The sequence below is a fragment of the Coregonus clupeaformis genome, chromosome 13 (genome assembly GCF_020615455.1).
Source record: "Coregonus clupeaformis isolate EN_2021a chromosome 13, ASM2061545v1, whole genome shotgun sequence".
Classification (NCBI taxonomy): Eukaryota; Metazoa; Chordata; class Actinopteri; order Salmoniformes; family Salmonidae; genus Coregonus; species Coregonus clupeaformis.
The window spans coordinates 16,551,186-16,576,668 of record NC_059204.1 but is presented as its reverse complement, the minus strand read 5'-3'; the positions used below and the strand labels follow the sequence as shown (position 1 = coordinate 16,576,668).

Genomic DNA, 25,483 nt, shown 5'->3' with positions numbered 1-25,483 from the left:
CTGTTGATATCATTTCAGGGGGGAAATTGGAGTTATGGGAAGGTCATCCCAAGGCCTACGCTGGTGAGATCACATGTATTACATGAGTCCTCTACTTTCTCACTGTCGTGCTAATTTCTGATCTCATCTTAATGACTGTCTTAATGTTTTAGGCAGTCTGCCTCCTAATTGCTGTGCTGCTGAATAGATTGGAGATGCCAGACTGCCTTTGAGCTGGACAGAACATTTCTCTTTCATTAGTTAATGATACCTCAGGCTGCAGAAAGTAGGGCAGCAACTCATCTTTTCAGTTGAATCTCTTCCTAAGGCCTGTCATAAATGGAGATGAGATTGCGATTATGCAACAGCCTATTAATTGTTGTAAAAGGCTATCTCATCTGCTGTCGAGGGCTGTAGTTTCTCAGAATCTGTACAGAGGAGTGTGGATCTCTTCTAAAGCACTATAATGATAGTCTACAGCCTTGAGAGCTGAATGCAACAGTGAGTCAGGAACTTGGAGCACAATCACATTAATATTCCTGTGGTCTAGCACTGTATATGTCAATTGTTTTATCCAAACCAAGCAAATCAGGAATGGGTTTTTCCTACAAACAACTTGTATGCGGTTTTACATAGATTATGAAGCTTATAGGCTCACAACACAGGCAGTGAACAAAGCACTGAGTGCCAGGGGTTTTGTCTGCATTGTTGTTTCACACAATCACTAATGGAATTGCTTTGCAACCGCACAACCACGGTTTTCTGTTCTATTAGCCGCGTTGAAAAAGTATTTGTTATCAAGGAGGAAACAAAGGGAGCAAAGCAGCAAAACTATCAAGACTTGGAATTAAAGCAGTATGAAAGCAGGCAGAGTCTCGTAGGCTGTTAGGAGTGAAAAAATATGAAAAAACACAGGGTGTTAATTATAGAAGAGGCTGTGCTCTATAATGACTGCTTGGGGCATCTTGTGGGCTGGTTAGGGGATTAACGACACCCTTCCCTCCTCCTTGGCCCCCCCTCCTCTCTCCCTTTCTGTCATCAGAAATGTGTTGGGGGCCTCAGGCATAGTCACTCAGCACCAATGTTACCTCATATTTCTTGGGGTATTGAGCAAATTTCAGGTCTGCTGAGCGCAAACTTGGACGTTGTGAAAATTCTGTGCAACTTCCGGTGCCCGTTTACTGTGAACACTGAGGCTGTACCCGCTTGAAGTTCTAGTTTTAACAGTGGCAAAGTAGGCAACTGTGGCTATTTGATCATAATCTAAGCCTACCAGAGTGGGCTACCATTAAAAGACAATGGAGAAAATGCATCCCATAACATTTTAACATGGAAATAGCAGTTATATTATTCAGCCTACAGTAGCAGCCAATGTGTGGTGTTCAATGTAGGCCTACATTCCATTAGTCTTTTTTTCCACTTGTCCTTCAGACAATGAGGTGACTGAAAATGTTGTTGTATTGTGTTTGATGCAAGAAACCACATTACAAAATAAAAAGCATTATTATTCCCATACCATTATTAATGTAACAGAGATTCAGACAAAATGTATGCTACCCTCTGCTGTCTCAAAATACAACACTGCCCCTTTTAAAGACATAAATAAAAAATATAAAGTTCTTTACTTGACACATTTTTCAAAGATGGCTAGAAATGTACACGTTTTGTGCTCATGTAGGAAGCAATCACTCCCCCATTGCTGACCAGAAATTAGCTATAACTGGTCTAATGCAGCTACATGCAGCTCTCGCTTTGATCTCAAAACAAGCACATCTACTCGCGACCACTTGTGCCTGTCAATGCAATAGAATCCTACTCCGATGCGCTCTGCAAAATCTTTTACGTAGTTAGTTTTGCATACTAAGGGTGGATTTACTTTAGTAAAATATGTCTAGTGAGATCTATCGCTTTTCACCATCAGATTAGCAACTTTTCTGTTCACACTAACCTTGGATGTGATGTGTCCAAAGCCACATTCCTGCTTCATGTGTGAATGCAGCTATTAGCATACTGTAAATACCATAGTATATAGACAAACAAAATAAAGATACTGTAGTAATTCAAACCAGGGGTTGGAACCGGTTCAGGGAACAGAACCGAAAACCGGAAAATAACAAACATTTTCGAGGAACAGAATCAGAACCCGGGAACTGTTCGGGAACAGAACCGTTATTTTAAAAGCATGGAAACCGGTTAATAACGTTATTTTATGTTTCTGTTATTTTTTTCCAGTCCCACAAAAAATGCAACAAAGCACCTATGCAAAGCCCTCACTCTGTCACTCAGAAACTTCTTCCAGTGTCTGCCTGCCAACTGAACATCTTTGCCAGTGTGTGTGCGTGTGTAGGCTACCTGCCCCTCCCCCTCTGAAGCATAGTCTACTGTAGCCTACTGACATTACAAGCGTGATTCAGAAATTAGGGAGCAATATTTTTTATTAGAGAAGAATGGATTAACTTTTTCAGTGCTATTTAAGGATACTAGAGTTATCACGTTTCACATTGGATTTATTAATTAATTATTTAAAAATAATAATCTGATGCCGCTCTGCACATACAAGCTTGTTAGCTATCTAGCTAGCTAGCTCTGGTCCAACGTTAAGCCATCTCTCTGAAGTTGAAAGACATTCAAAGTTCCTTCATAAAATCCACTCCTCCGTAGGTATAATTATGAAGGCCTAATTCAGATAATGCATGTCATAACAAGATGCCCAGCGCTTCAAGCCATGCTGCCTCAATCCCAATTCCCAAAGTAGAGGGAAACGTTGATAGTGTTAACTAACAGGAAAGCCTCTAAATTGAGTGAAGGTCAATCTTGTTCTTCTTTGCACGGGCTGGTATTTCTTCTGCACTGCAGTCCCGGGGGAGCTGCACATTGCTCAGCACCCTGCTCCATGCTGGAAACCCTTTTCCTCAGGCTTTTAAAACCTGACTGTTCACTCGCACCAAGCTTGCTGTAATAATATAATTATGAAAACAACACCCAACCACCACAGTTCAGCTGTCACACAAATATGATCTAACTTTGAAAAACATTGAATTATTGTATGGTTCCCATGTATTGAGTCAATAAATCAAATTCAGTTTAAAGATCATTTGCGGAGGTTGACTGTCAGACTGTATCTATTTTACCATATATTTAGCCTACATGTTGCTGTATGTTTCCTAATGACGTACTCTGTTTCTCCAGATGAGCATCTATGATGGTGTGACGTTCTCTGGGGAGATGCGGGAGATCCACAGAGACCAGGAGGACTCTGGGATGGTGTTTCCGCAGGGTGCCTCGGTGCGAGTCCTGGGAGGATGGTAAGAGGACCTTTAGAGCAAGTGGACTTCTTTTAAGGTTGCTTACTCCTTAAACAGAAGGGATGCTCTTTATGAGGTTATAGATCAGTCTTTGAATGACCAACAGTCTGGGCTTCCAGAAGTAGTTCTGTCGGATCAAGGCTTAGAGTTTGTTGAAGCAGGTAGCTGAAAATCTGTCAAACTTGTATTAAGTCCCCTGTAAAATAGCCCACCTGGATCAGAATGAGCCAGCCTTTCTGTAGCGTCATCCTCTGCTTTGGCCTTATACCCCTGTCTCATCCACTCCCTGCCTTACTCATGCACTCTCACGGAAGAAGGGCCTTATTACTGAACATGAGGCTTAGGACTTTTAGCTTATGTCAGAACAGAACATCTTGTTTGAGACTCCATAATGTTTCTTCCAACTGTGTTGGGGGGGGGGGGTTAATCTCCTGGGCTGGCTGTGACAGACAGTAATTGGGTAACTCATCGCTGTTCGCTCCCATTAAAAAGGCCTGTCTGCTGATGAATCTGCCCTCGCCAGACCTAAATGTGTTACATTTTCCATCATAATGCCACAAGCTGCTCTCTGCCCCACTCACAGTGTGAGGTAGCACTATTAATCATAAGGATTACATAATAAACCACACAAACACTGCCATCACTGGGAATCAAGGCCTCGTCCAAGTTTGAGATCTTGAGTTCTTCTCCTTGGCGTCATCACTAATTATTTTAATTCTCAAAATAAGTATTATTATGTATTCAATCAATCAGCAGAATAAACAGCATTGGACAAATACTTTGTCAGCGCACGTCCATATCACATGATAATCTTTACATGCTTTTCAATAACATAAGGTACATACAGTGGGGAGAACAAGTATTTGATACACTGCCGACTTTGCAAGTTTTCCTACTTACAAAGCATGTAGAGGTCTGTAATTTTTACAAAAATCCAGAAAATCACATTGTATTATTTTTAAGTAATTAATTTGCATTTTATTGCATGACATAAGTATTTGATACATCAGAAAATCAGAACTTAATATTTGGTACAGAAACCTTTGTTTGCAATTACAGAGATCATACGTTTCCTGTAGGTCTTGACCAGGTTTGCACACACTGCAGCAGGGATTTTGGCCCACTCCTCCATACAGACCTTCTCCAGATCCTTTAGGTTTCGGGGCTGTCGCTGGGCAATACGGACTTTCAGCTCCCTCCAAAGATTTTCCATTGGGTTCAGGTCTGGAGACTGGCTAGGCCGCTCCAGGACCTTGAGATGCTTCTTACGGAGCCACTCCTTAGTTGCCCTGGCCGTGTGTTTCGGGTCGTTGTCATGCTGGAAGACCCAGCCACAACCCATCTTCAATGCTCTTACTGAGGGAAGGAGGTTGTTGGCCAAGATCTCGCGATACATGGCCCCATCCATCCTTCCCTCAATACGGTGCAGTCGTCCTGTCCCCTTTACAGAAAAGCATCCCCAAAGAATGATGTTTCCACCTCCATGCTTCACGGTTGGGATGGTGTTCTTGGGGTTGTACTCATCCTTCTTCTTCCTCCAAACACGGCGAGTGGAGTTTAGACCAAAAACCTCTATTTTTGTCTCATCGGACCACATGACCTTCTCCCATTCCTCCTCTGGATCATCCAGATGGTCATTGGCAAACTTCAGACGGGCCTGGACATGCGCTGGCTTGAGCAGGGGGACCTTGCGTGCGCTGCAGGATTTTAATCCATGACGGCGTAGTGTGTTACTAATGGTTTTCTTTGAGACTGTGGTCCCAGCTCTCTTCAGGTCATTGACCAGGTCCTGCCGTGTAGTTCTGGGCTGATCCCTCACCTTCCTCATGATCATTGATGCCCCACGAGGTGAGATCTTGCATGGAGCCCCAGACCAAGGGTGATTGACCGTCATCTTGAACTTCTTCCATTTTCTAATAATTGCGCCAACAGTTATTGCCTTCTCACCAAGCTGCTTGCCTATTGTCCTGTAGCCCATCCCAGCCTTGTGCAGGTCTACAATTTTATCCCTGATGTCCTTACACAGCTCTCTGGTCTTGGCCATTGTGGAGAGGTTGGAGTCTGTTTGATTGAGTGTGTGGACAGGTGTCTTTTATATAGGTAACGAGTTCAAACAGGTGCAGTTAATACAGGTAATGAGTGGAGAACAGGAGGGCTTCTCAAAGAAAAACTAACAGGTCTGTGAGAGCTAGAATTCTTACTGGTTGGTAGGTGATCAAATACTTATATCATGCAAATTAATTACTTAAAAATCATACAATGTGATTTTCTGGATTTTTGTTTTAGATTCCGTCTCTCACAGTTGAAGTGTACCTATGATAAAAATTACAGACCTCTACATGCTTTGTAAGTAGGAAAACCTGCAAAATCGGCAGTGTATCAAATACTTGTTCTCACCACTGTATATAGTACATGCACAGACCTATGAAGCAACAATTGATGCTACACTAGTAAAACAAAAAACAAGATGAATTAGAAAATAAACCCCAAATAAAACCCACCCTATCACACAGCTCCCATCTGAGTGACCCTTTTGATTGAACTCGTCATAGCAAGAGATCTTACACTTACAGCTGCATTTGACCACATTGTTAAGGTTCTTTCATTAGCACCATGAGAACGAGTAGTGGGCATTACAGATACTTAAATGTTTGGAGGGCCTAACTATAGATAGATTGAAATCTATACTATTTCTAAAGAATCTCTCATATATCAATGTACTATCAGCTTCATATCATCTTACTACTGCAGTTCGAAAAATATGTTGCTTTTATTTATATTTAATGATGAAAAAGCTAAAAAGTATTAATATATACTAGTCATAAGTTTAGTTGTTCATATTAATCTCATATAATGCTGCACTAGGTTTAACTAATGCACATGACAGTATGTCTCTGTGCCTCTCTGCCAGGGGCAAAGCAGGTTCACGTACAAAAGAGCCTGGTAGCTGTGTGGCTATGTTGTAACACTGCTCTCATATTTAATGGATACAGAATGAGAAATGTTCAGTCTTGCGAACATGTTCTGGCGCTGTGTGCTTTTTGTCAAATGACTCACTCAAGGGCAGGCTCGCTCGACTCTGCGCGGCAACGCTAGTGAAAGTTTGGTGCCTTACGCAATATCTCATGCTTTATGGATTGACCCACCTTCCATTTGTGTACTAGTGCGTTGGCTCAGCCCCCCTTTCAGAGCCCTAGACCTGTTGTATTATTTACACCAAACCAGCCTTCCCAAGCAAAAAGTGGGAAAAGCAAAGCAGCTTTCCAACAATTTGAGTAGGAGCTCTCTCCCCTGTCCACCAGAGGGGAGGAGAGAAAGGAAGTGAGTCACGTTGTAGCTGCATTGTTGTGTTTGTGTGTGTTCTCCTCCATCCAATTCTCAGGTTAACAGACCGACTTGGGTCGTATTGTTCCCTCTACGGTCCACAGTGAAGGACCACTTAGAGTTGTTCCCCAAACTAGTTTTGATTTGCAGTACAAGGGCTACTTTACAGGTTGACTTATTTAAGTTTGACAGGTTTTTGACAGACTACATTACTCAACAAATTCCTAGGCACTTCTGGACAACCAGAGTGTTGGTCATTCAACGTTTTTTGTATTCAGTTCAAGTTAATCAGTGAAGGCGTGAGCCACAAAAAGACTCTCCTACATGCTAATTATGAGGGATTTGACTTTCTCGGGAGATGTTTCCTCCCTCCTTGGGCCTCATCCCCAGCAGCCTATACTATTAGGCGATATTGATCTCTGTCTCTCATGGTGGATGTATAATCAGTGAAACCAGGCACTAAACCATTTAGGAGAGACCTGGCTGTCTGTCTGAGTCAATATAGACAGACTCTTACCGCTTCAAAGCAGTTCCTGACCATCCAGATAGATTATTTATGGGCTACTGGCGACACAAATACACACACACACACACGATAGTGTTGTTTACACTGCACATATCACACCGCCCGTGTTATTTTCAGAATCTTCAATATTTGTTGACTGTTGGCATGTTTATCCTCAGATAAAAGGCAGTATTCTGGCCAGGTCTCAGCAGGGATATTGAAGTATTGAAGCCCCCAACTGTGTGCTGTGGGCCTGTAGTTCAGGGGCATTAGTAAGCAGCTTTTAATATTTCAACAAAAAAAAACATTGGTGAGAGCCAGATTGATTTACATTACTGTCAGCACAGCGCTGTAATCTTCTCTTCAACATGTAACTTTAATCATCAACTGTTATAGTTCATGTGTTGGGTGTGTGTACTGGTAGGGGATGATTTTATTTTATACATTATTATTTATTTATATTCTGTCACCAAGGAATAGGGAAGGTGGGGCCTGGTTTCCATGGCAATGCCCTTGCTCTGTTTATGTGTGAGCTCTGTGCAGTCAGTTAGTTGGTGGCTGGCATCTCTTTTTGTGCTGAGTGGGTGAGAGAGAAAAAAAGAGAGAGAGGGAGAGCGAGAGAGTCTGTGTGTGAGAGGGACAGAGAGATGGAAGTGGGTGCTCACACAGTGTGTTTGTGTCATAGCTGGCTGTTGTACCTGGAGCCGGGGTTCCGGGGCCCCGGGCTGCTGCTGGAGGAAGGGGAGACAGTACTGAGCCACCAACCAGGTCAGCAGCAGGCCAGCCAGGGGACAGAGGACAAGCCCACCGCAATCACCATCGGCTCCATCAGAAGACTAGTGAAGGTGGGCATATTTATTACCATGACATTACAGTGCCATGCGCCATTAGTGATTTCCCTCCAACATTTCTATTGGGAGACAATGGTTCCATTATTTAGACCTACCAATTTGCCTCAGGTCGCACTCTATAGGTTTCCGAGCTGGTCATGGGTGCACCTCAGCCACGCTCAGGGTCCTAAACGATATTATAACCGCAATCGATAATAGACAGTACTGTGCAGCCGTCTTCATCGACCTGGCCAAGGCTTTCGACTCTGTCAACCACCGCATTCTAATTGGCAGACTAAATAGCCTTGGTTTCTCAAATGACTGCCTCGCTTGGTTCACCAACTACTTCTCAGGTGGAGTTCAATGTGTCAAATCGGAGGGCCTGTTGTCTGGACCTATGGCAGTCGCTATGGTGGTGCAACAGGGTTCAATTCTCAGGCCGACTCTTTTCTCTGTGTATATCAATGATGTCGCTCTTGCTGCTGGTGACTCTCAGATCCACCTCTACGCAGACGACACCATTTTGTATACATCTGGCCCTTCATTGGACACTGTGTTAACAAACCTCCAAACAAGCTTCAATGCCATACAACACTCCTTCCGTAGCCTCCAACTGCTCTTAAACACTAGTAAAACTAAATGCATGCTTCTCAATCGAATGCTGCTGGCACCCGCCCACCCGACTAGAATCACTACTCTCGGCGGGTCTGACCTAGAGTATGTGGACAACTACAAATACCTAGGTGTCTGGTTAGACTGTAAACTATCCTTCCAGACTCACATTAAGCATCGGCTTCCTATTTCGCAAACAAAGCCTCCTTCACTCATGCTGCCAAACATGCCCTCGTTAAACTGACTATCCTACCGATCCTTGACTTCGGCGATGTCGTTTACAAAATAGCCTCCAACACTCTACTCAGCAAATTGGATGTAGTCTATCACAGTGCCATCCGTTTTGTCACCAAAGCCACATATACTACCCACTACTGTGACCTGTACGCTCTTGTTGGCTGGTCCTCACTACATATTCGTCGCCAAACCCACTGGCTCCAGGTCATCTATAAATCACTGCTAGGCAAATCCCTGCCTTATCTTAGCTCATTGGTCACCATAGCAACACCCACCCGTAGTATGCGCTCCAGCAGGTATATCTCACTGGTCATCCCCAAAGCCAACACCTCCTTTGGCCGCCATTCCTTCCAGTTCTCTGCTGCCAATGACTGGAACGAACTGCAAAAATTTCTGAAGCTGGAGACTCTTATCTCCCTCACTAACTTTAAGCATCAGTTGTCAGAGCACCTTACCAATCACTGCACCTGTACACAGCCCATCTGAAATTAGCCCATCCAACTACCTCATCCCCATATTGTTATTTATTTTGCTCATTTGCACCCCAGTATTTCTATTTGCACATCATCTTCTGCACATCTATCATTCCAGTGTTAATACTAAATTGTAATTATTTTGCACTATGGCCTATTTATTACCTTACCTCCATAACTTGCTACATTTGCACACACTGTACAGTGGGGGAAAAAAGTATTTAGTCAGCCACCAATTGTGCAAGTTCTCCCACTTAAAAAGATGAGAGAGGCCTGTAATTTTCATCATAGGTACACGTCAACTATGACAGACAAAATGAGGAAAAAAATCCAGAAAATCACATTGTAGGATTTTTTATGAATTTATTTGCAAATTATGGTGGAAAATAAGTATTTAGTCAATAACAAAAGTTTCTCAATACTTTGTTATATACCCTTTGTTGGCAATGACACAGGTCAAACGTTTTCTGTAAGTCTTCACAAGGTTTTCACACACTGTTGCTGCTATTTTGGCCCATTCCTCCATGCAGATCTCCTCTAGAGCAGTGATGTTTTGGGGCTGTCGCTGGGCAACACGGACTTTCAACTCCCGCCAAAGATTTTCTATGGGGTTGAGATCTGGAGACTGGCTAGGCCACTCCAGGACCTTGAAATGCTTCTTACGAAGCCACTCCTTCGTTGCCCGGGCGGTGTGTTTGGGATCATTGTCATGCTGAAAGACCCAGCCACGTTTCATCTTCAATGCCCTTGCTGATGGAAGGAGGTTTTCACTCAAAATCTCACGATACATGGCCCCATTCATTCTTTCCTTTACACGGATCAGTCGTCCTGGTCCCTTTGCAGAAAAACAGCCCCAAAGCATGATGTTTCCACCCCCATGCTTCACAGTAGGTATGGTGTTCTTTGGATGCAACTCAGCATTCTTTGTCCTCCAAACACGACGAGTTGAGTTTTTACCAAAAAGTTTCATCTGACCATATGACATTCTCCCAATCATCTTCTGGATCATCCAAATGCACTCTAGCAAACTTCAGACGGGCCTGGACATGTACTGGCTTAAGCAGGGGGACACGTCTGGCACTGCAGGATTTGAGTCCCTGGCGGCGTAGTGTGTTACTGATGGTAGGCTTTGTTACTTTGGTCCCAGCTCTCTGCAGGTCATTCACTAGGTCCCCCCGTGTGGTTCTGGGATTTTTGCTCACCGTTCTTGTGATCATTTTGACCCCACGGGGTGAGATCTTGCGTGGAGCCCCAGATCGAGGGAGATTATCAGTGGTCTTGTATGTCTTCCATTTCCTAATAATTGCTCCCACAGTTGATTTCTTCAAACCAAGCTGCTTACCTATTGCAGATTCAGTCTTCCCAGCCTGGTGCAGGTCTACAATTTTGTTTCTGGTGTCCTTTGACAGCTCTTTGGTCTTGGCCATAGTGGAGTTTGGAGTGTGACTGTTTGAGGTTGTGGACAGGTGTCTTTTATACTGATAACAAGTTCAAACAGGTGCCATTAATACAAGTAACGAGTGGAGGACAGAGGAGCCTCTTAAAGAAGAAGTTACAGGTCTGTGAGAGCCAGAAATCTTGCTTGTTTGTAGGTGACCAAATACTTATTTTCCACCATAATTTGCAAATAAATTCATTAAAAATCGATGGATTTTTTTTCCTCAATTTGTCTGTCATAGTTGACATGTACCTATGATGAAAATTACAGGCATCTCTCATCTTTTTAAGTGGGAGAACTTGCACAATTGGTGGCTGACTAAATACTTTTTTTCCCCACTGTATATATATTTTCTGTTGTATTTTTGACTTTATGTTTTTTTACCCCTTATGTAACTCTGTGTTGTTGTTTTTGATCGCACTGCTTTGCTTTATCTTGGCCAGGTCGCAGTTGTAAATGAGAACTTGTTCTCAACTGGTTTACCTGGTTAAATAAAGGTGAAATAAAAATAAAAAAATCAGGTCATTCATTGTTTTAATGAATCCTCTCCATCTAAATGGCCTGGCTTGAATACGATTCTCTGTAGATTTCCACTCACCTGTCCCTGTTACAAATAGAAAAGAGACCAGTTGTAAAGTGAACAGTGTAGCCAAGCTGTAGTCTCTAAGGAGACAACAGGGGGGAGGATGCAGAAAAACACACAGCTGGAAGGACACTGAGAAGCTTTGGCAGAGGGCCAGGGTCTCTCTGTCTATCCCTCTCTCTCTCATTCTCTCCTCTTTTCTCTGACTTTGTGACTCTCTCTATTAGCCTCTATCTGCTCCCCCCTTTTCTCTCAATGCTCTCCTCTATCTTCCCCTTTCTCAGCCTTAGGCATTAAAGTGGGGCCTGATAGAGAAGGATTGATAGAGCTGTGTGTAGTGGAATGTGTCCACATATTAAGGGAATGTTGTTGTGTCTCTCTCACCGTTCAGGATGACGGCACTCCAGAAATCCATCTGCTTCCGTCCGGAGCGCCAGGAGGAGCCACGGAACGTTTCAACTCGGAAGTAAACAGCTTGGGAACATGTGGTGGACCTATCCACCTGTCAAACCTGACTGTCAAGTCTGGCTGGTGAGGAGACCTATCCTGTTGCTTGACTGTTAGTGGTAACTGTAACTGTAGAGGAACTCAATGCCATTGTCTGAGGGGGTGCTTTAGTAGCTACAGGCTATATAAACTGAAATAGGAAGCACTAACAATGCTAAAACAATGGGGGAATGACTCATTGAGGAGATGTGTCCTTGCCAACCAGCGTCCGTATTGTTTCAACAGAATTTCGGTGGATTGTTCTCTGCTGAGTCATTGAGCTCCAGCTCTCTAGCATGCACCTGCTAGGAAAGGGCATTTCCTGCTCAAACTGTTCTTTTCAGGTGTGTTTATAAAGCACACACATTTGGTACAGGAATGTTTAAGGGTGGTAATAGAAGTGACAGAATTAACACTTAAAATTAAGTTTCATAATGACTCACTTCAGGGTGGAGGTAGTGGGGTAGTTATTGTGGTAACTCTTCAATAAAGACCATGTCATCAGACTCTGTAAAATGTATTTACAAACACACCCATATTTACAGTTGAAGAATTGTAAAACATTTAGGATCAGAATCTGACTGCCAAAGTATGATGCAATTAGGGATGCGACAAATTGACAGTTTTGCTTAATGTTTAAACATTGGTTTAAAACATCAGTTTTCCGTAAGTCGCTCTGGATAAGAGCATCTGCTAAATGACAAAAATTTAAATGTTAAAACGATCAGAAAAAATCACATCAATTCACAATGCAGAATAATGGAACTATTACGTATATATGACCACTACGGCTGGGCAATGTAGTTATATCTACTGCAGTCATATACCCTTGAAAGCGCCTCGGCTACAACATGTTTGTTTGACTGTAAGGGTACACTACGGCAACTACCACAACTGAAGTTGCAAGAAATTGCGAGCCAAGAAATTGCTTTTGATTGCAGATCGATAGGCCTAGTGCACGGTTCTGACTCCGTCTGTGCCCCTCCCCTCTCTCTCCTTCCCCCGCTAGCTCGCTATGAAAGATGCAAGTGTTTGTGTTTTCGAAGGTACGGAAACTAATCAGTCTCCTCTGTTCCAAAAATACTGAATCTTAGGAGTCAATTCCTAGCCGTAGATGTATTTTCTTTCTACTAAATGTCTTGATAAGTCACAGTAAACTTTAAAGCAGGGCCTATCATCAAAGAATAGGCTAGGATATTCTACACGCAACAGACTGAAGACTGAACACACACTCGCATCATTGGCGAAGAGAAAGAGCAAGCGAGCCAGCTGCACTGTGATTTAAATGTTATGGGGAAAAACATTGTTTTTCCGTTAGGGATTTTCCTTTGTTGTTCCATAGTAACACATTTTCAATAAAATAGTTTTCTTCTCACAGAGAAGATGAGTGGTTTCTATTGTAGTGGAGATTAGTGACACTGACAGTATGACTGTGGACAAAGTATTTGTGTTTGATCATGCATTCAACCATGCATACATTTCATGCATAAAGCAATGAACTGAGCAGCCGCCATAAATGTGGTGCCACATAAATGGACAATGTTTACCTGTAAATTAAAAACAATATCAGCGACGCCCGATGCTTGTAACATACGTGTCTGCTTAGCAAACAAGTGAGATTAGATTACCTGGGCCTCTCATTGATAATGCCTTGATCTTGTTTTTCCACCTTAGTTGGCTTGCCTACGCTAGCCCTGGTTTCCATGGGAACTATGCGGTTATGGAAGCAGGCGGCTCCACAACACCTGGCATTGGTCATCCCCAGGTCACCACTGTGAGGTCACTGAGACCCCTCAGAATGGTAAGGGTTCACCAAGGTGGCATCACTTCGAGGTGGCTGACACTGCTTGGCTGTGGTCGGGGTTGGGCCCAATTACATTTCAATGCTGTACACTCAGGAAAGGAGTTTATATTCGATTTCCAAATTGGCCCATAGGATTTCTTAAATGTAATGGGCTATGTCTCAACGTCTCAGAAATATATACGTCTGGGCCTCATTTTCATCAAGGTTAGGTTTCATTGTGTTCTGTGTCTTTCTGACAGAGTGGGCTCAGAGTGAGCAGACCACTGGATCCTAAGGTAAGACATTATCAATAGTGAAAGTAAAGCACAAACCCCTGTTCCCTGCAGTAAACATCCGATCTCATACAGTTAAATAATCACTTCAATTTGCACAATGATGATGAATTATAATGATAATGAATGTAAATTAATTTAGGAAGTGCATGAGATATCGTTTTTTGTTTGTGATTTTTTTTTAGATGTTGGTATTCGAGCAGCCCCTCTTCCAGGGGCGGGGCAGAGAGCTGGGAGGCCACACCCCCAGTCTGGGAGCTGTGACTGGGATGAAGGGGGTGTCGTCGCTACGGGTCATTGGTGGAGTGTGAGTCCATGTCACTGCCCTCCCTCCTGTTTGTCTGCCTGTTTGTGTCTGCCTGCCTGTCATCCACAGCTGATGGAGACAGACGAGGACTCTCACTCATAGACTCAGATTAATGAACATGTCTAAACCCTCTTAGTTAAATGTCATTCCAATTTCTATGGAGAATATAAGGTTTTGTTTGTTTGGGAATCCACATGCATTTGTTTTTTGTGAGTGAGAGAGTGAGTGAGTGAGGGACGGAGTGAGGGAAGGAGAAACTAAGTGCATTCATGCCAAGCTGCATACTTACTCTGGAATGCTACCTCTACTGAGGATTTTGTAAGGTGTCTTTCTGCTGCAAACAGTTTCACAATCTGCTGGTCATGTGATTACTCAGGAATGCTACCTCTACTGTGATATGAAGCAAATGTAGTTCACCTCCCTGCGCAAACATAAGCCAAGTAGAACAGGAAGTGTGTGTGTGTGTGTGTGCGCATGCATGCTTTGGTGTGGTGTTTGGTTACAGAGAGGGTTGGTACGCCTGACATCTGATAACATTTCAATTGTAACACCTCAAAAAACCCAAACAATCACGATCAATCAAACAATAAATCAATCAAACATTCCTTGCCATTAACTCAAGTGGCATATCCACCGCTAAGACACTGTTATCAGCACCACCATATCATTGACACCCAGGCTCCTATTCAAGCTGTGTTGGTATAAGTGTGGGTAGGAATATTTAGCTGTGGTTTGACCTGTGACCTATGTGTTTGACAGATGGGTGGGCTACACTGGAGAGGACTACACAGGGTGGGAGTATTTACTGGAGGAGGGAGAATACAGTGACTGTGCAGATCTGGGTGGAGCCGATCACCCTCTGTTGCTTTCTTTCCGCTTCTTACAGGCAGTAAGTTACGGGATTTTAATAATATGGTTATTTACAGTGTATTCAGTATATGTGGCCTATGTGGGAATGTGTACATGTACAAAGCCTATCCTGAAAGCTTACACTTGATTTGAAAGAATGAGGGAAGTCAATAAAATGTGTTGGGGTCTATGAGTGTGCCTGCATGTGTGTGTGAGTTTTCCAACTCTCAATGGCAGAAGCATTTGTCTGAAACCAGGCCAAATGTTTTATATTAGCCATCGGTATAACCCAGTTGACAGCCAGCAGACCTCTATTCCACTCCCTTTCCATCACCTCACCACTGTCTAAGTGTCTATTTTAGCCTCCTGATATCAGTCAGAAGCACTAGCTAGTAGAAACGCTCTAACAGCAAACTCCTGGCTAGGATAGGTTAGGCTACGCTTCTAATGGGATTAAACAGGTAGAGTTCATTGCTAGCTGTCTATCATACCGCAGGTTCATTAGCATTCCAGTTACCTCCACCCCAGTGCCCTCTGGCTGTTAGCGGCACAACTCTTTTGATCAACTATACCCTGTCGTGTAATCACCAGCCGCCAGCAGCCATTCTGTAAAGCTCCCACTACGGCTAGTGCTTACTACCTGAGCTAAATGCAGCAGTTATGTAAATGCAGCTTGTAGAGTTTTTCAGTTCGAGGCTGAAAAAGGGAAACTTCATAAGAATTGGATAAAGGTGGTTTGTACAGTTGTGCTAGTTTCTATACAGTTAACCAGCCCACATTTCTTCATATAAACTCTGTTTATGCACTAGGCTTCTTTAGTGTAAGAGTTGTTGTAGCTATTTTATAAAGCAGTCTTACTCATTGAGCTCTTCTGCATGGTTCCCATTGCTAGGACTTCATAGAGCCCTCAGTCTCACTGCAGGAGGAAACTAGCTCGCCTGGAGCCGGGAGAAGGGACATTTTGGATCTGGACGTCCCTGATCTGGAGAAGGCTGGAGCCACTGAAAAGACCACCACCTTCTGTGTGAAGAGTGGAGTGTGAGTATCAATTAGAGGACCAGGGTTGTCGTCAATTCAGGAAGTAAACTGAAATTCTGTTTACTTCCTGAATGTAGCCCTTTACACTCGTACCCGTATATGGGTTGAAAATTGCAGATTTGGACACTGATAAGTGTCTAAATTGGAAAGCAGTGGCTGTATAGTAACACGCTATAAATTACGTCAGAGCTCTGGCTCTGCGCTTCACAGCTCTGTATGGGTTTTGACTGACAGCCGTTCTGAACTTGAGCACAGCACGCGACAAAAAGTTGCCCCCTACCCTCCCGCTAATTGGGCAACTTTTGCACATGTCTGAGTTAAGGAAATGCTGTAAATTAAGAGGACTCAATGTATCTTGAAAGATGAGATGTTGAGGATTATAATAAATACAGCTTTGATGTCATACAAGCATGCCAAACACCCGTGAATCCAAATGTGCACTTCACATTTCCATATCATAAAACTCATGTCATATACACTGAGTGTACAAAACATTAGGAACACCTTCCTAATATTGAGTTGCATCCCCTTTTGCCCTCAGAACAGTCTCAATTCGTCGGAGCATGTACTCTACAAGGTGTCGAAAGCATTCCACAGGGATGCTGGCCCATGTTGACTCCAATGTTTCCCACAGTTGTGTCAAGTTGGCTGGATGTCCTTTGGGTGGTGGACCATTCTTGATACACACAGGAAACTGTTGAGCGTGAAAAACCCAGCAGCGTTGCAGTTCTTGACACGCTCAAACCGGTGTGCCTGGCACCTAATACCATACCCCGTTCAAAGGCACTTAAATATTTTATCTTGCCCATTCGCCCTCTGAATGGCACACATACACAATCCATGTCTCAATTGTTTAAAGGCTTAAAAATCCTTCTTTAACCTGTCTCCTCCCCTTCATCTACACTGATTGAAGTGGATTTAACATGTGACATCAATAAGAGATCATAGCTTTCACCTGGATTCATCTGATCAGTCTGTCATGTCTTGTACACTCAGTGTACAGTGTCAACGTTTATGATCACTATGTTTGATGTACAGTTACAAGATGACATGGCGTTATACCCTGGGTTGTTTTGAACAGAATGAGCCTATGTTTGTCGATTGTGAAGAAAATTATGATCTATTTCTCTGATTTGCCTTGTGAAAGCCTAACACTATTATATCCTATTTTATAACTTAGCTAGTCATGTTGGCAATAGAACAAGCATTCAAATGATGCCCACCTGACCCAGAATGTGATTTAAAATGGGCCGTTTTTGGATTGCGTTAACAACAACAGTAATTGTGTGATGGCGGGGATGCAGGGTTGTGTTCTAAACAAAACAACTACAAGTGTGCTTGTTCTAGTTCCTCAACGGCACAGCTAGGAGAGCTCACAAAAACACCTTATAGCTGAAGACTTCTTGGTCATGAAAATGCATTGAAATTACTTAGGAACTGTGCACACTTTGGAGAGGTGTGTGGCCACTTGGAGACACCAGTTAGTCCTCTCACTCAAACCCTTGTATTGTTTTTGTCTTATGTTGCACCTACCCCACATTTCCCAGGAATAGTCTTATCATGTTACTGAATGTATCCAGAGTGTTTTCAAATTTTGTTATCAACAAATGCTGTGAAAAATACAGTAAATATAAAATCAACAGTGTAATGTTTGCATTCAGTCTTGTCAAGTGAACTGTTGTGTCCTCAACTTTGGTCTAATAATTTTCCCATAATCTCCAAACTGTTCCCTTTCAATTGCTACCATGTTTATGCATAAGCTTTTCATATTTCTTCTGTAAGAAATATAGGCCAATTCCATATAGGCCAATTCCCACGAGTGTAAAGGGTTAAATGGAATTGACCCCAACACTGCAGAAGACCAGTCATAATAACATCTCAATAGAGGTGCATCTTAACTAGGGTTGCAAAGCTACCTGTAATTTACCAAAGTTACCAGAATCTTCTGTAATTGTGGTAATTAACAGGTAATCTATGGTAACTTTGGTAATTTATACTTGATTAACTTTTTTTAAAATGTATTCATATATAGTATTCATTTTTTTTATATATGTCCATATTGTCCATTAGTTTCTAGTGGATAGACCATATGGTTAAAGATATGTATATATATATAGATAGATAGATATATATATATATATATATATATATATTTTTTTAAATCTAATCAACAATGCCATTATTTTAAATTAACTCTGCATCTCTTCCAACTATTTACTTTTTTCACAACTGCCACCAGTTTGGCACCAAAACATTTACAACAAAGACATATTGACATAGTCAAATAAATAAGTGTGTTAAGAAATATATAAAGGATATTTCATGCTGAAACCCTAATATTAAACCCCAATGATATTCACTAAGTTGATGGTTTATATTTAGGACAATGTTTTAAATCTTTGTCATTCTATTTTGTATTTTAAAATCATCATATTTCATTATTTTATATATTTTACAAGTGGTAAGGTCTCACAGAGGTCCAGAGATAATTACAGACACCTGTGATAATCTGAAGTACCCAAAGAGGCCACTAGATGTCATCTGTTAAAATTAAAACTTGAAAGTTACCAAAATTCTGGTAGTTCCCCGTAATATACCCTTCCTATGCAACCCTAATCCCAACAAACTAAAGTTCACATAGTTTCACATGACTTTGTCATTCACTAATCACTGTGCCTCTGCGGTGCTGATTGTCTCTGGGCTGTGCTGTGTTTCAGATGGGTGGCGTATAGCGAGCAATGTTTCAGTGGAGAGCAGTGCATACTGGAGAAAGGCAAACATCCTGCCACTCTGTACTGGGGTGGCAACCATGGGGCAGCCAAGTCTATCCGACCCATACGATTGGTGAGCTCCATTTCATAGCCTATTAGAGGAATAGATCATAAGACTGACATAAGAGTGTCATGCAGATGAAATCCCTCCTATGTCTCTTCTATGTAGCTCTATGTTGCTCTCTGAAAAATATATGGTATAGATGTTGGAAAATATGACTTGGGAAAATATGTCAAAACACTTTTTTTTTTATTACAGCAGCACCTTTGTTGCACCGGAGAACCAAAGTTCTTGGTATGTATATGGAATTACACCACATTAATTTCACCTGTCAAAAAGAGACTAGGGAAAGGGGCTATCTGAGTATTGATATCCAGCTGTGAAGTGTGTACTAAGTTGTGCTTTTGTGTCTCCAGCTGTGGGCCTACAGCCAGCCCCACTACAGGGGAGTGAGTGAGGAGTACAAGGGGGAGGCAGGGCACTGTGGCTCTGCCTCCCCCATGTCCTTCAGAGTCATCAGGGGAAGGTGAGTACTAGAGGACTACCATTGTACTATTGGATCTGTATTGATCCTAGAGGTGGAGTTATGTCCCCTTTTACTATGTAAAGCGCCTTGAGCACTGGAAAAGTGTTATATAAATCCAATCAATTATTATTATGGGTTAATGCACATTTTTACTTAACAATTTTCTTTATAGGTTGCTAATTATGGCTTGTCAGTACTCTACTGTAGGCATGCCACAATGTATCTTTAATTGTAGTTGCCATAGGAGGCAGAGAACAATGTCTGTGATGCTGATTGTCTTACTCACGCTCACTGCTCTTCTTGCCCCTGTCCAGCTGGCTGCTTTTTGATGAGGAGGGTTGCTGTGGAAACCAGTACATCCTGGGAGAGGGCCTTTATCCTGACCTCATTTCCTGTGGCTGTGTGGCCACTTCTGTCAAATCACTGAGGCCCATTCCTTATGTGAGTGAACCTGGCATGACCTCAGCCCATTTACTGCTATCTTTAGGTAGCACAACAAGCTAGATGAGACACGTGAGCACACATTCAGTTTAACAGTATTATATGCCATGATAAATAGATGGTGATAAATACACTATATATACAAAAGTATGTGGACACTCCTTCAAATGAGTGGATTCTGCTATTTCAGCCACACCTGTTGCTGACAGGTATATAACATCGAGCACACCGCCATGCAATCTCCATAGACAAACATTGGCAGTAGAATGGCCTTACTGAAGAGCTCAGTGACTTTCAACGTGGCACCGTAATAGGATGCCACCTCTCCAGGAGAACGCTACCTGCCCAAATGCATAGTGCCAACTGTAAAGTTTGGTGTTTGAGAAATAATGGTATGGGGCTGTTTTTCATGGTTCGGGCTAGGCCCCTTAGTTCCAGTGAAGGGAAATCTTAATGCTACAGCACACAATGACATTCTAGATGATTCTGTGCTTCCAACTTTGTGGCAACAGTTTGGGGAAGGTCATTTCCTGTTTCAGCATGACAATGCCCCCTTGCACAAAGCAAGGTCCATACAGAAATGGTTTGTCGAGATCGGTGTGGAAGAACTTGACTGGCCTGCACAGAGCCCTGACCTCAACCCCATCGAACACCTTTGGGATTAATTGGAACACCGACTGCGAGCAAGGCCTAATCGCCCAACATCATTGCCCGACCTCACTAATGCTCTTGTGGCTGAATGGAAGCAAGTCCCTGCAGCAATGTTCCAACATCTAGTGGAAAGCCTTCCCAGAAGAGTGGAGGCTGTTATAGCAGCAAAAGGGGGGACCAACTCCATATTAATGCCCATGATTTGGAATGAGATGTTCGACGAGCAGGTGTCCATATACTTTTGGTCATGTAGTGTAGATGAAGGTAGTTTCCGTTCAGCCACCATTGGAGCATCACAAATGACAACCTTTTCCCCATAATGTCCTACTTTTGACCAGAGACAAGTTTTAGTATGACTCCAGCCAAAAGTAGTGGACTGCTTTACGAATATAGGGAGAAAGGATGTATTGTGTAGTTTGCCCTAATATAGTTCAATACAGGCACTTATTGAAAAAGGACAGAACATACATAAAGTAAATCCAATGGCATTCTCATCTAAGATGGCTCCCTTCCCTTCCTGTTACCTCTGTAGAGTTTCTCCGACCCGTCCATCAGCCTGTTTTCCCTGGGTTCCTTTGAGGGCCTCAAGATGGTTGTTGTGATGCCCACAGACCACATGAAGGACTTCTTCACCCAGTCTCTGCAGGTCCACAGTGGACTGTGAGTAGAGAGATAGCCTATCACCTCTTATGTCACTGAACAGCTAACATTACTGCCAGACACTATACATAGAGAAGGAACTTACTGTTTCTTTGGCCTCTGACGTGTGTCATGTTCAGTAAGAAAACAAGTGAAACAGGGAGGTACTACCTGAACTTGTCCAATAAGAAGGCTCATTTATTTTCAGCTTTAAGATGTTTCTCTGCGTTACACCCTAATGAATATGGCCCTGTTTCAGCTGTGTGTGTGTCTTTGGCAGGTGGGTGGTGTATGAATACAGTAACTATAAGGGCCGTCAGATGCTGCTGCAGCCAGGGGAGCTTCCTGTGTGGGGAGAGCACAGTGGCTGGGACACCATTGGCTCCTTACGGCCCCTCAAACAGGTAAAACACACACAAAATTGACATTTGAGTCACTCTGTGTCATTTCCCAGCTAGCACATTTGGTTCCTTGGAAGTTGTGGGAACGTATGTTTTTCATTTCCAATTGGTTCTGGGAATAAAGCTATACGTTTCCTGACCTGTAAAACTGAATGTTTTTTTTAAATGTTCTGAGAACGGAAGTAAAAATGTTGCCTGTTCTGGGAACATAAATGTTTATGTTGCAGGGAGGATCTGAGAACATTTTACTATGGTTCCCTGAATGTTTTCCTGGGAAGTTTTATTAACATTTTGTGAATGGAAATTATAGGTTATTTTGAGGTTTTGGAATAACTTCCTTAAAACTTTGACCTAATGTTTCAATAAGACTTTTAATAACACTGCTAGCTTAGTTTGGGTTAACTGTTTTGAACTCCAAACACAGATAGGACACATTAAAATTAATTTGCTTAGGCATTAATCATGCAAACAGATTAATTTTTTATTGTGGCACCGCGTCAGTGAGATTCGAACCTACAGTGCCTTCAGAAAGTATTCACACCCCTTTACTTTTTCCACATTTTGTTGTTACAAAGTGGGATTAAAATGGATTTGTCAACGATCTACACAAAATACTCTAATGTCAAAGTGGAAGAAAAATTGTAACATTTGTAAATGAATATATACAGTTGAAGTCGGAAGCCAAATACATTTCAACTCAGTTTTTCACAATTCGTGACATTTAATTCTAGTAAAAAGTCCCTGTTTTAGGTCAGTTAGGATCACCATTTTATTTTAAGAATGTGAAATGTCAGAATAATAGTAGAGAGAATGATTTATTTCAGTTTTTATTTATTTCATCACATTCCCAGTGGGTCAGAAATTTACATACACTCAATTAGTATATGGTAGCATTGCTTTTAAATTGTTTAACTTGGGTCAAACATTTTGGGTAGCCTTCCACAAGCTTCCCACAATAAGTTGGGTGAATTTTGGCCCATTCCTCCTGACATAGCTGGTGTAACTGAGTCATGTTTGTAGGCCTCCTTGCTCGCACACGCATTTTCAGTTCTGTCCACAAATGTTCTATAGGATTGAGGTCAGGGCTTTGTGATGGCCACTCCAATACCTTGACTTTGTTGTCCTTAAGCCATTTTGCCACAACTTTAGAAGTATGCTTGGGGTCATTGTCCATTTGGAAGACCCATTTGCGACCAAGCTTTAACTTCCTGACTGATGTCTTGAGATGTTGCTTCAATATATCCACATCATTTTCCTTCCTCATGATACATCTATTTTGTGAAGTGCACCAGTCCCTCCTGCAGCAAAGCACCCCCACAGCATGATGCTGCCACCCCCGTGCTTCACGGTTGGGATGGTGTTCTTCGGCTTGCAAGCATCCCCCTTTTTCCTCCAAACATAACGATGGTCATTATGGCCAAACAGTTCTATTTTTGTTTCATCAGACCAGACGACATAGTACGATCTTTGTCCCCATGTGCAGTTGCAAACCGTAGTCTGGCTTTTTTTTGGCGGTTTTGGAGCAGTGGCTTCTTCCTTTCAGAGCGTCCTTTCAGGTTATGTTGATATAGGACTTGTTTTACTGTGGATATTGTGATGTCACGAGAGGCTGTGTCCTGGAGGGACGTTACATCCCCCTGAGGTGGCTGCAAACCCAGACAGCTATGGCTCCATCTGCTGGTATGGTCGGGAACTCCACCCCTCTATGGCCAATCTTCCCACGCAGCTGAAACAAATGAGGAGCTGATGAGCTGAAGGTTTGGGAAGGGAAGAGACACAGTCTCCAACCTGGGCTCTCTGGAGGACAAGAGTGCTGCACGTCCACTTCCATGAGGAATATAAGGATTTGGAGATACTTACCTTTGGGGAAATACTCACCTTTGGATATATGCACCTGTGGAAATACGTGTGGGACATTTGGAAGGACGTTTTGCTGGGTTGGCCACTAGCTGCAACGTGGAATACAGTAAGACTGGGGAAAAGTTATTTGAGCGAGTGAGAGTTATGATTTTGGATGTGGAAGAGACATCCCTGAACTGTTAACCCTTAAAGAGCCACAAGAGAACAGAATTGTGTTATACTTTCGTTAGTTTCCCAAGACCTTTAATAAAATCCTTGTTTTGATTGAACCTGGCCTCCTTGCACTACTTGAGCAATCCCGCTGAAAGCTGTGTAGCCTCTCGTGACGTCACAATATAGATACTTTTGTACCCGTTTCCTCCAGCATCTTCACAAGGTCCTTTGCTGTTGTTCTGGGATTGATTTGCCCTTTTCGCACCAAAGTACGTTCAACTCTAGGAGACAGAACGCGTCTCCTTCCTGAGCGGTATGACGGCTGCTTGGTCCCATGGTGTTTATACTTGCGTACTATTGTTTGTACAGATGAACGTGGTACCTTCAGGCGTTTGGAAATTGCTCCCAAGGATGAACCTGACTTGTGGAGGTCTACAATTTTTTTTCTGAGGTCTTGGATGATTTCTTTTGATTTTTCCCATGATGTCAAGCAAAGAGGCACCTAGTTTGAAGGTAGGCCTTGAAATACATCCACAGGTACACCTCCAATTGACTCAAATGATGTCAATTAGCCTATCAGAAGCTTCTAAAGCCATGACATCATTTTCTGGAATTTTCCAAGCTGTTTAAAGGCACAGTCAACTTAGTGTATGTAAACTTCTGACCCACTGGAATTGTGATACAGTGAATTATAAGTGAAATAATCTGTCTGTAAACAATTGTTGGAAACATTACTTGTGTCATGCACAAAGTAGATGTCCTAACCGACTTGCCAAAATTATAGTTTGTTAACAAGACATTTGTGGAGTGGTTGAAAAACTAGTTTTAATGACTCCAACCTAAGTGTATGGACACTTCCGACTTCAACTGTATAGACAGTACCAGTCAAAAGTTTGGACACACCTACTCATTCCAGGGTTTTTCTTTATTTGTACTATTTTCTACATTGTAGAATAATAGTGAAGGCATCAAAACTATGAAATAACACATATGGAATCATGTAGTAACCAAAAAAGTGTTAAACAAATCAAAATATATTTTATATTTGAGATTCTTCAAAGTAGCCACCCTTTGCCTTGATGACAGCTTTGCACACACTTTGCACGCTTCATGAGGTAGTCACCTGGAATGCATTTCAATTAACAGGTGTGTCTTGTTAAAAGTCAATTTGTGGAATTTCTTTCCTTCTTAATGCGTTTGCGCCAATCAGTTGTGTTGTGACAAGGTAGGGGTGGTATACAGAAGATAGCCCTATTTGGTAAAAGACCAAGTCCATATTATGGCAAGAACAGCTCAAATAAGCAAAGAGAAACAACAGTGCAACAGTGCATCAGCTTAATATTGCAGATAGATTGTAACTTCCATCAATGTAATTGTCTGCATCACTTCCAATCCCCCATGTTTAAAAAATATATATATACATGTATATATATATATATACATATATATATATATATATATATATATATATATACACATATATACATACATATACATATATATATACACATACACATACACACATACAGTGGGGGAAAAAAAGTATTTAGTCAGCCACCAATTGTGCAAGTTCTCCCACTTAAAAAGATGAGAGAGGCCTGTAATTTTCATCATAGGTACACGTCAACTATGACAGACAAATTGAGGAAATAAAATCCAGAAAATCACATTGTAGGATTTTTTAATGAATTTATTTGCAAATTATGGTGGAAAATAAGTATTTGGTCACCTACAAACAAGCACGATTTCTGGCTCTCACAGACCTGTAACAACTTCTTTAAGAGGCTCCTCTGTCCTCCACTCGTTACCTGTATTAATGGCACCTGTTTGAACTTGTTATCAGTATAAAAGACACCTGTCCACAACCTCAAACAGTCACACTCCAAACTCCACTATGGCCAAGACCAAAGAGCTGTCAAAGGACACCAGAAACAAAATTGTAGACCTGCACCAGGCTGGGAAGACTGAATCTGCAATAGGTAAGCAGCTTGGTTTGAA

General features: G+C 42.2%; 1 protein-coding gene across 3 annotated transcripts in view; it reads left to right on the top strand.

Moving 5' to 3' along the window:
- Positions 1-25,483, top strand: part of LOC121579352 — a 79,649-nt gene that overhangs the window by 43,615 nt on the left and 10,551 nt on the right. For 2 of the 3 annotated variants that reach the window (XM_041893874.2, XM_045224263.1), the window contains exons 5-19: positions 19-63; positions 3,169-3,284; positions 7,799-7,958; positions 11,678-11,817; positions 13,447-13,573; positions 13,816-13,851; positions 14,034-14,155; positions 14,915-15,044; positions 15,897-16,042; positions 18,760-18,886; positions 19,073-19,108; positions 19,231-19,340; positions 19,655-19,781; positions 20,965-21,092; positions 21,352-21,475. In XM_041893874.2, the coding sequence (XP_041749808.2) occupies positions 19-63; positions 3,169-3,284; positions 7,799-7,958; positions 11,678-11,817; positions 13,447-13,573; positions 13,816-13,851; positions 14,034-14,155; positions 14,915-15,044; positions 15,897-16,042; positions 18,760-18,886; positions 19,073-19,108; positions 19,231-19,340; positions 19,655-19,781; positions 20,965-21,092; positions 21,352-21,475 (1,674 nt within the window). The remainder of the gene's footprint in view (positions 1-18; positions 64-3,168; positions 3,285-7,798; positions 7,959-11,677; positions 11,818-13,446; positions 13,574-13,815; positions 13,852-14,033; positions 14,156-14,914; positions 15,045-15,896; positions 16,043-18,759; positions 18,887-19,072; positions 19,109-19,230; positions 19,341-19,654; positions 19,782-20,964; positions 21,093-21,351; positions 21,476-25,483) is intronic. The other variant, XM_045224262.1, reaches the window with a different exon arrangement.